Below are 17,860 nucleotides of genomic sequence, written 5' to 3'. Positions count from 1 at the left end.
GTATTTACTCTTCCTATAATTTTAAATAATATGTATCTTTTGAGTCATCAGTTTTATATATCATCTATTGTCCTTCTATTATTGTAAATAAATGTTAAGTTTCCCACAAAACCATTCTTCTGCTTCCACCTAATCTTCTCAAAGATGATAACTATAATTAAATCTATATTCAGCATTTACATTATATATTCACAACTGACCTGTTTGCTCTGTTTCCTTTCTGTTTTCTTAGAGTTGATGTTTTCTTTGATTTTTTTTATTTGCTTAGTTTTCTTTGTATTTAATGTCAACTATTCCCTAACTTTCCAATGAATTTTCCAACATATTTTTCCTCATCAGGTAACTTATCACTTCCAATTTTCAGATACCTTCTTCTCTTTCTTTCTAGATTGCTACTCTCTAAGCCTTTTAACAGCTGTCACCTGGGACTCTCCTTTGCTATCATCTTTAGAATTTCCTTGGCCTTCCTACTGGGTTGGATTCCCTGGTCCCTAGATCTCAGGCTTTCTCTCTCTAGGTTTACTCTCTTATTGTAGAGCACATTTTCCAGCAGTTTTGTCAAGGTAAATAATTTGCCACAATGGAGAGGGTTTGATTATACAAGTATTCCATATACTTGTCTCTTGAGACATCAGTGGTACCTATCTCCCCATAAGACCCCATTATTACCACCTTTCAGAGAATTTCCCTAAGTTTTTTTCAGTATCCCATTTCTTTCTACTTGGCTTACCATCATTTTATGTGAAAACATCTTAGGAAACGGTGCCTAGGAGGGGTTTTTTGAGACTTCGAGTATTTGAAAATATCTTTGGTCACCCTCACAGTTGATGGATAGTATAGAACTCCATTCTAGCCATGCTGCCCTCCCAGCCAGCTGTTACTGAAACATTAAAGACACCCTTTTTCCTTTGGCTTTCTCATTTGCATTTGCTGCATGGCTAAACTCTCTTACCCCTTCAGGTCCTGTTCAAATATTATATTCTCAGTGACCACTCTATATAAATTGCCAACCCAACATTCTCACACCATTTCCCACTTAACTTTATTTCTATAGCACTTACCACAACTTGGTATACTATACATTTCCCATTGTTTGTTTACTTTCTGTCTTCCTCCACTAGACAATAAGTTCCTCGAGGCCAGAACTTTCGTCTGTTTTGTTCACTGATGTATTCCAGTACCTGGAACAATGCCTGGCACATAGCAGGTTATCAATATTTATCTGTTGAATGAATGTATAATAAATACTTATTTCCTATCCCTATACTATGCCAAAAAGGAAGGGAATAATTTTCTTGTTATGATAAATAAGAATGGATTTGTTTGATATAGAATTAAGAATTTGTTGAGACACTTGGATGGCTCAGTCATGGTCCCAGGTCATGATCCCAGGATCCTGGGATCGAGCTCCACGGTGGCCAGTGCTCTGCTCAGCAGGGAATCTGCTTCTCCCACTCTTCCTGCCTGCTTCTCTCCTTGCTTGTACCTTCTGTCTCTCCCTCATTCTCTCTCTTTCTCTCTCTCTCTCTCCCCCATCAAAGAAATAAATAAAATCTTAAAAAAAAGAAAGTGCTGTTGATGCCACTTGACTATCTAAAAGAGATTGTGGAATCTCTTTTTAGATTTTTAAACATAAAATAGATGGCCACTCAATGTTTATGGCATGTGTATCTTTTTCTAGAAGCATTTAAAATATTCTTTCAACTGTACTTGTCCCTCACACCTTGCTCATCATCTGCTTTGCCTTCCTTTGGCTACTAGTAGGACTCCTGGCTACCCTCACTGTGCCCATCTTCACCCATTACCTGCATCTCTCACTGTGGGTTTCTGCTAAACCTGAGTTCGTATATTTTGGTTTGGACCATTTTATCTGTGGCCTTTACTTTTGGACAGGTCTGCTGCCCAGAAAATGACCAAACTAGCCATTTCCTCTACACCCAGCAGATGAAATTCTAACCAGCACCCCCACCAGGCACACTGACATAAAAACACACCCCACACCCTCACAGGAACTATACATGCACTGTAGCATAACAGCTAAATGTCAAGTTATTTTGAGTCTACTTATGTTGCATACCTCATGATAAAATAAATAGCCTTGGCTTTTAGTGTTTGACTTCTCTGTTGCAGTGTAAAAAACTTAATGTTGAAATGGCCTGTGTCATTGCCATGTCTAATTTTTATATAAGAATCAAATGAAAACATAATTGTTTAAAACACATTTATAAGTGGTTATGAGGTTTGACAATATTTTTATTTCAAAAGAATTAGCCATAGCCTTAATAGTTTCAATCTCAAGCTAAGAGAGAATAGAGGGAGTCTTATACAACCGCACTTAAATAGAACTGCCAGATTCGGCAAAGAGAAATACAAGATCCCCAGCTAAATTTTAATTTCAGATAAACAACAAATAATTTCTTAGTGTATTTTCCGATGAGAATCCTGCACTTTATCTAGCAACCCTACATTTAAATAGCCAACTGTTCTATCAAGTGAAAGAACTTGCTTAGGTTTATTTTGAATGTAAAAGATTACTGTTAAGATGTTACAAAGGGAAGGGATTAGAAATTCACTTGTATTGGTTGATGACATTAAGGCAGCAGACTATTTTAATCTGGCTTAAGTCTATCTAGTAACAAAAGCGTGAGTAATAAGATACTGGCCCAGGAACAGAATGAAGATATCTGTCATTTGGCTTCTTTCTAGACCCTTATCATCTAGAGGAGCAGAAAGACCACATCATAGCAACACAAGTTCATATGCATTTCCCCATGACACAAAGAAGTCAAATCAAACCACTGATAGTACTTGTAGCCTTTCATTTATTCGTCCCAGATCTTTCTATGGATGTCATAGTCAGCTCAGGCTGCTGCAACAAAGGAAACTGGGGGACTTATACAAGAATTTATTTTTCACAGTTTTGGAGGCTGGGAACCCCAAGATCAGGCTGCCAGCTGATCTGGTTCCTGGTGAGGTACTTCTTTCTGCTTCGCGGAAGGCTGCCTTCTTGCCATAGCCTCATGTAACAGAGAGAGATCATCTCTTTGTGTGTCCTTTTATAAGAGCATTAATTGCATTCTTGATGGACCCACCCTCATGACCTAATTACCTCCCAAAGACCCACCTCCAAATACTGTCACATTGAAGATTAGGGCTTCAAATATGCATTTGGGGGAGATACAAACATCAGTCTTTGGCAATGAAGACTTGAATAAAACTACAGGTGTATATCCAGAGAGATCCTGGATGTTAGAAATCATCATTTCTGACAGTTGAATAAGTATGGGCAAACATGCCTCGGCATTCTCCCTAGGTGAGAGAAAAGAAGGTACTTTTCTGAAATCTGGGTACAGTTCACCAACAGGCAGGTTTTATTTTAAGAAACTAATAAAAGTAATATGATTCCACCTTTCAGAGCTGTTTATCACTTGGAGTTTCAGTTTGGGTGATTGCACTCTAGTAAATTAGCTGAGAGTCCAAAGATTATATCTGCATCCAGACAGTCCATTCATCATGCTTAGCATTTGGATTTCAACACAGCTTTCCCACATATTTGCCAAAATGCCCCTGAAGTAATCACAGAAAGCTCCTTGTTTTGATCTACCTAATGCCTTAAATATTGTCAGTGGCTCTGGATTTAGGTTTATTGGAATATTTTAATAACCCACCAATCTCTTTATCTGAAAGTTTCATATAGCCACTTTCGTAGTTCATAAATACTTACTGGTTTTAATTTTGTACCAAAAGGAGGATAGATTTTAGTAGATCAATGTGCTCCTACCCAAGGAAGAAATGCAAAGTACTGGTAGAAATTATCAAGGTATACTCATGTAAAAGTGAAAAAAAAACAACAAAACTTTAAATGCTATCAATTTAACAAGCTGTATGGCCAACATAAAGCTCAAGTTTTATGTATCACCTACATCTTTACCTTCTCCAAACTATTTTGCAAATCAGCAAGTTATTCAGTCAGATTATCTAATTTTGGAAAAGCATAATTTAAATTTTAAGTGGTAAAGCTACCAAAATGGAATAACTCAGATCCAAAAATCAAATGCATAAGATGCATGCTTGCATGATTGGAAGGTGAATAAAATTTCTGGACCCACACTGCATAGCTAATTGGTTAGGAGTTCCAGATGGTAATGTGGGATCCAAATCTATTCGAATGCCATCTGTGTTTTGGCACCACCTGGTGACCTAGTCAGTTTTTACCAGCTGGTCCCTAGGTGTGTTGTTTCTGGCTAAGCAGAAATTTTAGGTTACTGGTGGTCTTTTAGGCTCCTATATCTGGAACTATTTAGCCCTGAATTAAGTGAGTACAGAAATCCACCCTCTCTCTCCCCAGGTTTGGACACAGGGCTGCCTATTCTTTCTATACGAATTCCTTCTTCTTTAAAAATATGACATTAAAACAATCGATGCAATTAAGTTAAGTCTAACTTTGGATTTCCTTTTTTGCTTTCCATTCTTTGGGGGAAATGCTTGGACATAATGAATTGGACTCAGAAGCTTTTTCCACAGACAGTTCTTGGTCTCCACCTGCTAAGGCCTCTGCTTCACTATCAGACACTCTACCTTTCTTCACTGCATCAAGCATCTTCTCTCTGACTGGTCAAAGTGCCACAGACATAATGCCCGTTGACCAGACAGTACTAATCCCAGGACGAACCATCCCCTCGGATGACTATTCTTCCATCAGCCAATCAGCTCTAGAAATTTCACGTTCAACTGCATCTTTAGGCAGCCAAGATATAGTGAGAGACTTAGACATAATGGATCTAACTAACACTCCTGCCTCCTCTGAGGTACCAAGACTGAGTGGGTATGTTTCTACCCCAGGTCTTTTCTTGGAGAACACCACTCCTACTCCAGCTTTACAGTACCTCACCACTAGCTCTATGACCACTGCCACCAAGGGCCAAGAACTGGTCGTGTTCTTCAGTCTGCGAGTCGCTAACATGCCCTTCTCCAAAAACTTGTTCAACAAGAGCTCTCTAGAGTACCAAGCTCTGGAACAGCAATTCACACAGCTGGTGAGTAAGCACTGCTTCCATTTCCCTGCATGTCCTTTCTTTTGTTGTTGTTCCTTTATAGTATAATCACTGGCTGTCTTGAGCAATGAATGTTGGAAGAGAAAAGCCTCTGACACAGCTATTACTGAAGGCATTCAGCTAAAGTATGGGGATGGATTCAGATCCAATAAGCAACCAGCCTCATGAGATCTTTTCCTTAAGATCTTTTCATTATACTTCTTCCTAATTTAGTTTTCCAAGGAATAATACATAGCCACTCAAGTACTGAACGTGGAATTTAAAAGGAATATGAGCAAACTTTTCCAAAGTTATAATGCCACAGGCTGTTTTCTTGCCATCACATGGAAGGATTCAAAACCAGAAAGTCACAAACAAGGTCAAGTATACAATGCAAAAATTGTAGAATTTCTGAAAATAACAGAAAAATATTTGTAAGCTTCATGTAAGTCAAATCATTATGCAAATTAAAACCACATCTTCAAGTGAGCTTTATTTTTTTTAATACTTTATTTATTTATTCATGATAGACACAGAGAGAAAGGCAGAAACACAGGCAGAGGGAGCAACAGGCTCCATGCAGGGAGCCCAGTGTGGGACTCAATCCCTTGACTCCGGGATCATGCCCTGAGCCAAAGGCAGAGGCTCAATCAACTGAGTAAGCTTTAAAGGAAGACTTTGTTCAGTCTCCCTACCCCACCCCCAGCCCAATGAGATGAGGAGTAGATATGGGGACAATCTCAGGGAACAGAGTCCCAGTGTACCTAACTCAGGTGTATTAATTAGGGTATGTGCTAAGCTTCCATAATGAAGAGATAAAAAATATAGTAACTTAAGTATTGTAACAAATGGTAGCTACACTTGTGGAGAGCATAGGGTAACATATAGACTTGTTGAATCACTGTGTTGTACACCTGAAACTAATATAACAAGCATGTCAACTATATTTAAAAAAAAAAAAAAGAACTTAAATAAGATACAAGTTGGGATGCCTGGGTGGCTCAGCAGTTGAGCGCCTGCCTTCAGCTCAGAGCATGATCCTGGAGTTCCAGGATAGAGTCTCACATCAGGCTCCTTGCATGGAGCCTGCTTCTCCTCCCTCTGCCTATGTTTCTCTCTCTCTCTCTCTCTCTCTCTCTCTCTCTGCCTCTTGTGATTAAATAAATCTTTTTTTTTAAATAATAAGATACAAGTTTATTTCTCTTTAATTTGAAGGGTAGGGAAATTCTGCTCTACAGTGTCATCCAGGGACTCGCATTTCCTCTGTCTTATAACCCTGACAATCCCAGTGGTGTTTCTTCATTCACACAAAGCTGAGTCACTGGTAAATCCCTGTTTCCACTTGTGAGAAGCGGACAAGCAGTTCCCTAAGAAAGTGATACCAAAGTTGCCTGCGTATCTTCCACTCACATTTTATTGATGGCAACTAGCACATGGCCACACCTTGCTGCAAGGGAAGCTGAGAAATGTGGTTTCTAGGGAGGCAACCTCTTTCCTGTGAAGAAGAAAATGGATTTGGGAGAAGGAGGCCACTAGTTATCTGCATACTAGATGGAGACAGGGAATTCCCACCAGAAACCAATGCGGTGCTAACACACACAAAAAATGAGCCCAGTTAATGTAAATAGGAGAATACTGAGAATAGCCTGAAAAAAAGAAGTTCCACACTTGGTATAAAATTTCATTTTATTTTTACAATAACCTATGGGAGGGGTGAATGGCTACTGGAATGTGGACAAGATTAGAGTCAAAATTCTGGTGGGGCAGAAAACAGGGATAAGAAAAAGTAGATCTAGGCTAAGCCTGGGAGATTTTAGCTTGCATGTGTGTACTCTCTGTGTTTGTAGGCATCAGTTCATTAAAGAGGGGATTAGCTTTCAGGGCCAAGGACAAGGCAGACACTGCTGAGTTTCAGACATTTCTGAAAAGTGATCTCAGGGGTGGCTGTGGCTCACAATAAGCAGGTGTGGGAATTGGAAGCACAATTCCCTTGGGCATACTTCTGAGATTATTAAATCACAATTTGGCAAAGGTCCTTAGGGAACCACTTTTTCTTCTTCCTCACAGTTCAGATAAGGGCACTAAGGTACAATACAATGGATAAGTGGTTTGATGAAGGTCACTCAGCTAGCTGGGGACAGTTCCAGGACTGACACCCAAGTCTTCTGACTGCCAGTGCCCTGCTGTTTCCGCTACACGGCATATGCATTGACCGTGAAACATGTCCTGCATAGACAGACAAGCTGATGTGTAAGCTGTTATTTCAATAGGTCATTCCAATTGGTTGCTTCCAAATAGATGTCCCATTTATACAGGCGTAGGTCAATCAGCTCCTGGGCTCAGTTTGGAACATATTTTTATTTGCTTGGATCTTTTTTTTTTAATAACTGAACCCGGCATTCCTGCTTTGCTGATAACATTGGCCTAGATTTTTAAAAATCCTCTGTTCTCCCAATCCATCATGAAGAAAATCACTGCCCATCCATCTCAATACACATAGAGAGGTGAAAATATGGGACATAATCACTGCAAATAGATCATTAAATAGTCATGTTCTGGTCTCACATTAAATCCAAACATAAAAATAAAAACAATCAAAAAGGAACTGAAATGTATGCCTCAGATAATGAGAAGTGAATATAAATGGAATTAGCAGTCACTGAGAACTTAGAACACAGTTAAGGGTAAACCATCTTTCATTTTGCAGCTGGTTCCATATCTGCGCTCCAATCTCACGGGATTTAAGCAACTTGAAATACTTAACTTCAGAAATGGGAGTGTGATCGTGAATAGCAAAATGAGGTTTGCTAAGTCAGTACCATATAACCTCACCAAGGCTGTGAAGGGGGTCTTGGAGGATTTTCGTTCTGCTGCAGCCCAACAACTTGACCTGGAGATAGACAGCTACTCTCTCGACATTGAAACAGGTAAAATAATCTAACCAAGAAAATTGTGGGAGTTTTTTGTTTTTGTTTGTTTGGTTAGCAAACTGTTCAACTTTGAGACCACAAAAATCAAATTAAAATCACACTTGTTAAATAACAATCTATTGGAAGCTAATAGATCACCTTATTAGAAAGGTAGTGTCCTAAAACATACAAGTTAATGTTTTTCTACATCAAAAAAGCAGAGACGCACACCTCATGCTTCACAATCTGGGAGTTTTAATTTCCCCCTCAGGACACAACTTTTGCTGTGCCTTAAGAGATTGTTCTTGTTGCCGGTTTTGGTTTTGTTTTTTTTTGTTTTGTTTTTTAACATTTCCCACAGCCAAACTAATTTGCATTCTGCTAGAAGTCAGAAGCACTTTCTTAGCAAACTGCAACAACCTGGAGGGTTTCTACCTAAGAAACTTTCCAGTCATAGTTAACTATCAGAAGTGCCTCCTAATAACCCAATTCAGGATGAAACTGAAACAGCATCCTGAGGAAAGAAAAATAATCATTAGACCAAAATCCAAGCTTCAAAAAAAAAAGGCACTGCACCACCACCAATGAAAGAAAAAAATAATATCTTACCATTTGTACACTATAGATCAGCCTCCGTGTGCAGGTTAAAACAGAGAAGTGTTGATGTGAAAAACTCTTATAAAAGATAATGGGGGTTACATCATTTGCTTCAACGTGGATGGAACTGGAGGGTATTATGCTGAGTGAAATAAGTCAATTGGAGAAGGACAGACATTATATGGTCTCATTCATTTGGGGAATATAAAAAAATAGTGAAAGGGAAAGGAGAGAAAATGAGTGAAAGTATCAGTGAGGTTGTCAAAACATGAGAGACACCTAACTCTGGGAAATGAACATGGGGTAGTAGAAAGGGAGGTGAGTGGGGGGCGGGGGTGACTGGGTGACGGGCACTGAGGGGGGCACTTGGCGGGATGAGCACTGGGTGTTAGGCTATCTGTTGGCAAATTGAACTCCAATAAAAAATATATATAAAAGATAATGGAGGTTAGCCCAAATCTATATAATAGAAAGCAAATATCCATTCTTATAATAAAAGATACTGGGTGTACCATTGTAACCAGCTATGCCCAAATTGGGAACTGTTGCCGTCATTACTTTCAAAATTCTGTTTTCTAACCAATCAAAGGAAGATTTTTAAATCCCCCAGAGTGCAGAGGGACAAGGTTCCAAATCCAAACTAGAAGGCCAACAGGACCTTCTAGTCAGGTTAAAACAAAGCTTCCTAATTGGCCATGAATTAGTGAAGTGAATCTTTAACATCCTCTCCGGCTTTTTTCTAACAATGAAGGCAGAGGGAAAAAGCCTTGGGCAAAATGCAAAGAGGCTCAGTTGGGAGACACATTTCTTTGACAGAGCAGAACTTTGAGCAACTTTAAGAAAATCGCCTCAGTAAACAGGATCAGTAAACAGGATCATTAAAAAGACAGATCACCCTTAGGCACTAAGTCTGGGAGTGCTTTCCTCCAAACAGGAGCAGCTCAGAAAGCCCTGAGGACCCGGTAAGAAATCAAAGACCTTCTAAATGCTAGTAAGATACTGCCTCTTCCCTGAAAACCACCACCTCAGAATGGAGGAGGAACCAGGAGGTGTCTGCCAGTTAGGATCAGGAGACCAATTTCTTTAGACAATTGAAAGCAATGAACAGGGATGAGTACAAGAGAACTTGGAAAGCATAACAGACATGAGGGTCCAATCGTCTTCTCCCTCCTTCCCTCCTTCGGAGAGCTGATAGTCTGCTTAGAGACCCATCCAATAGCATGAAAAGGTCAGTGTTAGGGAGCCAAGTTGAGGCAGGGGAGAACTGAGGTGGGCTGCTGTGGAGATGGGTTTCTTCACCGGCGCCTTAGAAAGAGAGCAGGTTGCTGGTGGCGCATTGTCAGGGATACAGAGGGGCACCGGGAGTGGTGTTGGAAGAAAACAGCATAGCAGTGGCCTTGGAGAGCCATGGTCCTGAATGTGAATCCTGTGCACTAATGGCAGCACTCAATTTCCACAGCTGAAGATGGAGACAGTAAACACTCGTGAGGATTAACAGAAAGAATTTGCAGCACCCAGCGTAACATCAGACACGTTGTTAACTAATGAATACTGGTAGTTAATATTGTGACATTGTCGTTATTAAGTTGCTTAGTGATTTGAGATCTGCATAGGGTACCAGTGAGAACTATAAAAAGTACCCTGACCAGGAGCTTGTGTGGAGGTTGCAACTGGAATTATGCTTATTTCCTGTGACCAGTTCGGCTATGTAGCTTTTCCTCTAAGAAGCCAAAAGCAGCAGAAATGAGATGCTGTTACCTTAGGTTTCAGTCACTATTCAAGCCAGATTTATACCAAGCTATCCCAGACATGCCTTAAGATTGCCAGGTGTACTGTGGGGGTACATGGACAATTTATTCTTTTAATGGTAGAACAACAGGGGAGGCCGAAGCACATGGGACAGCCTGGGAAATTACTTTATGCTATTCCTTACTAGGTACTTAAAAGAATGAGAAAAATCTGAATTTCTGATACATTAGAAATTCACAGAATAACGGATGGATGGATGGATGGAAGAGGTCTGCCAAGAAATGGCTATAGTGAGCCAACTAGGACATAAGTAAAGCCTGAACTGAAGGATTTGAGGACAGCAGAATTAGCCAAATAAGGATTTTATAAAAATTAACAATAAATAACAATATAATTTTATGAATTCCTCTTTCTGTATATATTATAGTGGATAAATCCAAAACCTAACAGGACTCTTATTTACTGTGAAAGACCACTGTGCCAACCTACCCCCAAAAGCATTCCTTCCAATCAACAGGGAGGTGGAGAAGGAAGAAGGTACGAACAGGCAGGGAGGGACAGACAAGGAGTAGAGGTGAGCTCCTTGCTGCCCCCCTAGAAATCCTGGTTTAGTTACTTCACCAAAGGCAAAAGGTAGACTGGCCCAAGTAACCAGCAAGTGGCTGATTATCAGACCTTGACCATTTTCTACATGCCTAATCCAAAACAATAAGCATTCATCCACCATCATATAACACATTAATATATGAAAGTCGGTCTCTGCCCAAAAGAACTTGCAGGATGGCCAAAGAGGAATACTTTAGAATGATCAGACCTGTGCCTTTTTCATTCAAAAAGCCTTTGTAAAGAGCACTTTCTGATGTGCCACATTCAGCTGCAAATTTCTGTGAGTTTGGGAATCACTGAGGCATAATGAAGAAAGCACTGATTTTTCCTTTAAATCCCATTTCACTGAGGCCTAGTGAAATCACTGAGGCCTAGCTAAAGAAAAGAGAATTTAGGGCTAGAGATTAATGTAGAGAATTCTAGTCCCTCTGGGCTAGTCGTGGGCAGTGAGACAGCCTGTAGTGGTTGGTGGTAGCCAGGGCTGAGCAGCCACAAGGACTACCAGTACCATAAAAATAAGTAAAAAATAATAAAAGTATTCAATGACACTTGGCAAGATGGCAAAGAAGACTTTATTCAAAGGAGGACCATCTCTGATGGGTGTAGGGACCACATATACACCATATATATGTGTATATATACACATATATACCTAAAAAGCTATAATCAAGTCTACTAAATACAATAATCAGGATATGAACAGAAATACTATGACGCACCAAAAGAGCAATTAATTCTGGAGGCCAGAAGATGATGTCATGTCAGGCCTCGTGGGCAGATGGCGCTGTTGAGTGCGTGATATCCTGGGGAATCCACGTGGTGAGCCCCAGAAGAGAAAGGTGGGGCTGGGCTCCTCCAGCAAGGGCAGGAAGAAGATGCAGACACTTCTGGAAGTTTCAGAGTACTCCAGTTACCTCACTGTGATAACAGCTTTAGACGCGAAGTAGGGAGCTCAGCCTGGAAGGGAAAGCCCTGCTGAGCTAGTGCATTTAAAGCCACGTTGTCTAAAAGCCCCTCTTCTATCTATTTGCACCTAGTTTGGTGTCCTATTTTTTTCTTTTCTTCTTTTCTTTTTTATGACTATGGTCTTTTGCAGTTTAAACTTCAATAAAATTTTGTAAAACTCAAAGTCTTCAAACTAAGTACTAAAGAGTCCTCAAAGTATTCTCAAAATTACAAAATAAAAACATAAATTCGGGGCACTTGAGTGGCCCAGTTGGTTAAGTGACTGACTCTTGATTTTGGCTCAGGTCATGATCTCAGGGTAGTGAGGTTAGCCCTGTGTTGGGCTCCACGCTGAGGGAGCCTGCTTAAGATTCTCTCTCCCTCTCCCTCTGCCCTTCCCCTTCCTCCCCTTCTCTCAAGGAAAAAAATTATATATATATGAGATATATATATCTCATATATATATGTACAGTTTATCATTCATAAAATATTGCAAATTTTGAAACATTTAGTAAAAATATATAGGTAATTACAAAAGCTACATAGGTTAATTCATTTAAGTTTTTAAAGCAAAAATCAATAACCTATCTTGAGGATATAAAAACACTCCACAAATGTTTGGGAAAACCAGTTTTAAAAAAATGGACGTTCGATGAACTCACTACTAGCCTATGAAGTAGGTGCCTAGAGGCCAGAGGCCAGTGCTGAAAATATACATTTGGGAAACCTCAGTTGAAACCAGAGAACGGGTGAAAAAATGGCCCAGGGCAAGGTAGGGCAGGAGAAAAAGGAGAACCCTCTGAGAAACCCCAACACATAATGCGGAGTAGAAGGTCTGTCACTGAAAGGGGCCAGAGATGATGTTGCAGAAGTGTGAAGAGAGGAGAGCAGGAGAGACAGTCAGCTATTTCAGCAGCTATGAGCAAACTGTGGGTGGAGATCATGTAAGTCGACAGGTCAGAGGTCACTAGAACCCTTCAGAAAAGCAATCCAGCAGAGTGGCAAGAGCAGAGGTGAGGTTTTAGTGAGGCTGGGATGAAGTAGAAAACGAGGACATCCCCATGGCCTGTCCCCCTCCTGTCTTACAACTTAGAGATGGATTCCTACCCCCCCCCCCCCCACACACACACACAGAGACTGGGAGATAGGGGGCTCTGTCTTCTTTGATGATTGCATTTCAAAGGAATGGCTCCTAGGTCCTTGTGGAAGACAGCCTTGAGTTGCAATACTGACAAGAAGCTGTAAAGAAGATTGACGTCTCAAAGGAGCAGAGATTCAATCTACAATTACCGTTAGTAGTTAGTAGTAAACTAAGAAAAGGGAAGTCAGAGTCTAGAGTTACTCAAGCTGGGGGAAGGTTAAGCAGTCTTGGTCAGAGGATTTAGCATTTCTTTTCTATGCCCTGCTTTGATTATATTTACACGCAATGCCCTGAAGACCAATTATTTAGTTCCATTTGCAAAATAAAATCCAATCAGGTCTTTTTCATTTATTTTCTGTTGGCCTAACATCAGAGTGGAAATGTAGTTACTATAGTAATGCTGGGGGGGGGGGGGTGGATATTATTCCATTGTAACTTTTAGACTAAAGAGGAGAAGAGAAATTTTGAAACTTCTCATGAGATTTCTAGGTGAGTATCATTCCACATTCAGATCAGCATCTGAATTCCTGGATGTGTCTCTAGATGAGGGCAAGTAATGGGTTAGGCCAAGTAACATCTGCAGAGGTACAGACCCATGAGAGAAGTGACACAGTGTTATTACCACGTGTGGTTTGCCATTCAGCTTTTGAAAACAACCTGAATAAATGAATCTATGATGTAGAAAGTATAAACCGATGTTAGGACTATCTGTGATTTATCAACTGAAAAATCGAATAAATCACAGCTTGCTCAGTATTCCGCTAGCATCCCTGGCAACTAGAGCCGTCTTTCATTTAGGCTGCTATGAAAATTCTTTAGAAGCATGTAGGGCTTTTATGCCAGTTAGCCATGCAGGTTGAAGATTCCAAAAATGTAAAACACATACTTATTCTAACTTATTCTCTCCTTGAATTCCTAAGAAGTCCCCTCAAAAATGGGCAGATTTCAAGGCTGGTAAATGGTAAACTTTGAAATTAATTACAGTCTGGCATCCAGGATTCCTCCAATCAAAGCAAACTCATTTTCTCTGGAAAGTTGCATAATCTGAAAGACTCTCATTTAGTTGCCGGCTTTAAAAAGGTGGCAGATGTCACTTATCACAATAGTGACAATAAAAACAGTAACAGCAACTATTAATAGACACTTTTTAATCTTAATAAATAACTATGCAAAGTGATAGGATGTCTCCCCCATTACACAGCTGGAGAAACTGCGTTTCAGAGAAGTGTAAGTAATTTACCATTTACTAGTCACCAAGGGCTGTGACTGGAACTTGGTGGCAGTTCTGCGTGCTTTCTTCAAGTTGGCCTACTGCCTCTTTATCTTAGAGGATCTTACGGACCCACCTACCAGGTATATGCAGGTTGTTTATTTAGAAAAAGTGACAACACACTTAAGTTTAATTTATCCTAAATGAATTGTTAGATTTCACATTTCACCAAGTGAAATTGCCTATATTTTGTTATATTCTCAGAATGCCCCCCCCAAAAAAAAAGAGAGAAAGAAAAGATAAGAAAAAGAAAAAAGTTCACTTTCAGAAATAAAGGTCCCAAATTTCCTAATATCCCCTTTACATGTACTATTGGCTCTGCTAGGAGTGTCCCTTCTGAACTGAGGCAGCCACAGGAATCTCCTTCCAGGAGACTCTCCCAGCTTCTGCCCCCACCCCATGTCCTGTCTCTGGCCCCATCTCCAGTTTTTACACTGCTGCTGCCCTGTGCTTTCTAGGATGTTATCACTGGGGATTTTCTGTTAACACCTGCTTCCATGAGGGGACCCCAGTATTGGCTGGACCACAAGGTACCTTTAGCCTCTCTAGAGTTTCAGCACATGCTCTCATCCCACACATGAGCCACTGCCTGGAGCTTCCTTAAGATGCTCCTGGAATCCTTCCTGGAACTCTTGAATGAAAACCATGCACAGAAGCCTGGGCTTCAGCCCAGCAGCAGGGCTACTTCCCACAGCCGCTCTCAGAGCTCTCCTGCCATCAGCTGACCCAGGGACACTTGGCCCTAATGCCAGTGCACCTGAAACACCTCAGTATAGTAGACATAAATAATAACCAAGAGTTCTTGAGGCTCTCATCTTGGGCATGATGTGTAAGGGCAGCCACACATCCATTCATATAAGAAAGAGTTTCTGAGAGCCTACTATGAACAGTGTATAGTTGTTGTTCTTGAGAATGCTGGGTAATTAAGATAAAACCCAAAGTTTTTCATATTACATATCCCTTTAAACCAGAAAGAATCCTCACTAGTAACTTACTCAGTTCCACAAATGTGTGTTAAACTCCAACCACATGCATGGTGCTCTAATGTGTGCTATTTATCATTGAATGATTGATTATTCTCACCCTAATCCTGCCCTTCAGCTATAAGCCATAGCAAAACATGTTTTGGCCAATAATAAAACAATGAAATATTAAATTAAATATAGATTTTTTTAAAGTTCTTTTGATCACTGAATTCCAGCAATAGTTCTGGAGGTATGCCAGCGTGGCCAGCAAATGCTCCCAGTGGTCTTGTTCCAGTAGGACACCTAGAATGGGAGATTTATATTTGAGCTTCAGGGACATGAGTACATTAGTGACCATCTGGTTTAAATAAGCCATTTTATAGTAGGGTCAAGTGAGACTAAAGATGCTAAGCCACTTTCCCAAGGCCACAGACAGTTGCTGGGATTGCTCCTCCACCCAGAGCACTTTCCTGGGGCGCTTCAACACTGAAGGCAGGGATAAGCAAACTCACTCCCTTTGCTGTTGCAGCAAATCGCAGAATGGTCACAGGATTTGGGGAAATAAACCCGATGGGCCTGTGTGGAAGGTGAGGTCCCTGCATTTTGGCTCAAAGGAACCCTCAGGGAATAGCCATATTTATTTATACAAACTACCAAGCGCTGAGCACCAAACACTGTATTACAGTAACAGTCACATCTTGAGAAGGAAATAAGACTACCGGTGCTGCATTAAGACTTTGTGGACTCTAGACCTTTCATGAATATTAATAAAATTAATAAAAATATTAATATTAATTAATTAAAAAAACACTTAAAATTAGGGGCACCTGGGTGGCGCAGTCAGTTCTGAGGGCTCCTCTTGATTTCCTCTTAGGTCATGATCTCAGCTGTGAGATCAAGACCTTCATTGGGCTCGGGGCTCAACACAGAATCTGTTGAGATTCTCTCTCCCTCTGACTCTTGGTCATGATCTGTCTAAAATACATTTTTAAAATCTTTAAAATAAGTAAATATGAACAAAAATACTTAAAATGATGTCTTATGACCGTGCTGGTATAGAGATGAATATCCAGTGTGGATTATATTGGGTTTTTTGTTTTTTTGTTTTGATTTTAAAGCCTTTAAAACATGCACTTGAGCACTGAAGAGGAAGGCGGCTCAGGCCTGCGCGCCCTGCACCCTGCAGATCACCAGACACCGGGAGGAGTCGATTGTCATTCTCGGCCGCGCGGCCGCTGGGGCAGAGAAACGCCCCCTCCCCTCCTGCTCGTCAGCGAAACTGGGCCCGCAAAGCCTTAGCTACGAGTTGGGACAGGAGGGAGAGACGGCGCTGCAGCTGCCCCCCCCCCGTCCCCCCCTCCAGCGGCAGGTGCGCGCACGCGGCGTGCAGGTGTGAGGCTTGGGCGCGGAGGGCCCGCCCGCCTCGGAAGCCCGGGGCCCTAGCTCGGCCTTTGGGGGACGGGACGAGAGGATTCGGGGGTCCCACCACCGCCCCCCAGCCCGACGTGTCGCCGCAGTCTAGCAGCCGTCCCCTGGAGCTCCCCCCGCCACGGCGCGCGCCTTCCAGCCCCCCCAGCGCTCCGCAGAGCAGCACTGGGGGCGCTTAGCCTTTCGTGGCTCAAATCGCTCCCCGCTCCTTCTGCTACCGAGCGCCATCTAGCGAACGCGAGGTTCATCACACCGCAGGGGGCGCTGGGGACAGGGGCGGCCTCCGCGAAGAGACGGGCCAGGCCCCGGCAGCCCGAGCTTCAGCCAGGTTCAGCTGAAATCCTGCCTCGGGACAGGACCCTATCGAAGGAGGTGCTTGACTTCCTGTCCCACACGTGAGTGTTGCCACAGGGCAAGAGAAGGGCGTAATGAACTTGTGAAGAATGGTAAAGAACATGGATCAATACACAGCCCCAAGGTTGTGGGGCGAGTGACGGGACAGTCTGCCGTGTGTGGCAGAGGGGTGGCGTGGGATGCACTGGAGTTGGTGACAGGAAGACCCCAGCCCCTCCAAGAGGCCTGACAGACTGGGAGAGTCTTTATCAGACCTGACGAGTATGACAGGAAGCTTTGAAAAAGACAGTCTTGGGCCATCAGGGACTTTTGAAGTTATAAACTGCTTGGTGACCAACACCATAGTCTTTTTAATGTTAACTGTAAAATGCATCAAAGCGTTCCCTGCAGGGAAGGGACGTTTATTTAAATGGTTTTTAAATGGTTTTCATCACAAGAGCTAAGAGACATCCTGCCCCAGCCAGTTGGGAATACTTTTCAGAACCGTTGGCCTACAGATGAAAGACATTCTATAAGCAAATCAGAGGAGAAACTGATACATAGAATGTGCTTACACTGGAAATCTCAGAATGATACAAGTATTTCCAAGCCCCAGTGGCAGCTCACTTTCTTCAAGCCATGGTCACTTGAGTAACAGGAACAAATGTGGAGCTGCTGTAGTGTCAGACTGTACTTTCTCTAAGGAAATATTCAGCCTAATGAAGGAGCTTTGGCAACCAGTGGTTTTGAGCTTTGGTTTAGTTAAGAGCTGTTGTTCAAAGGAAAGCATTTGTGGAAGTCTGATATGTAAACGAGTGAGAGTGAAGATGCTGGCATGTTTGGGCCTCCCCCCGCCCCACACACCCACCATCCTGTCCTTGTCA

At 41.7% G+C, this 17,860-nt stretch overlaps 1 protein-coding gene across 1 annotated transcript in view; it reads left to right on the top strand.

The window, feature by feature from the left end:
- IMPG1 (interphotoreceptor matrix proteoglycan 1) overlaps positions 1 to 17,860 on the top strand; it is a 114,274-nt gene that overhangs the window by 78,777 nt on the left and 17,637 nt on the right. The window contains exons 13-14 of the mRNA XM_038555047.1: positions 4,525 to 5,036; positions 7,741 to 7,960. Coding sequence (XP_038410975.1) covers positions 4,525 to 5,036; positions 7,741 to 7,960 — 732 coding nt within the window. The remainder of the gene's footprint in view (positions 1 to 4,524; positions 5,037 to 7,740; positions 7,961 to 17,860) is intronic.

Source organism: Canis lupus, chromosome 12 (assembly GCF_011100685.1).
Source record: "Canis lupus familiaris isolate Mischka breed German Shepherd chromosome 12, alternate assembly UU_Cfam_GSD_1.0, whole genome shotgun sequence".
In the NCBI taxonomy this organism is placed as follows: Eukaryota; Metazoa; Chordata; class Mammalia; order Carnivora; family Canidae; genus Canis; species Canis lupus.
The sequence above is the reverse complement of the archived record's forward strand: the minus strand, read 5'-3'. Positions and strand labels throughout refer to the sequence as shown.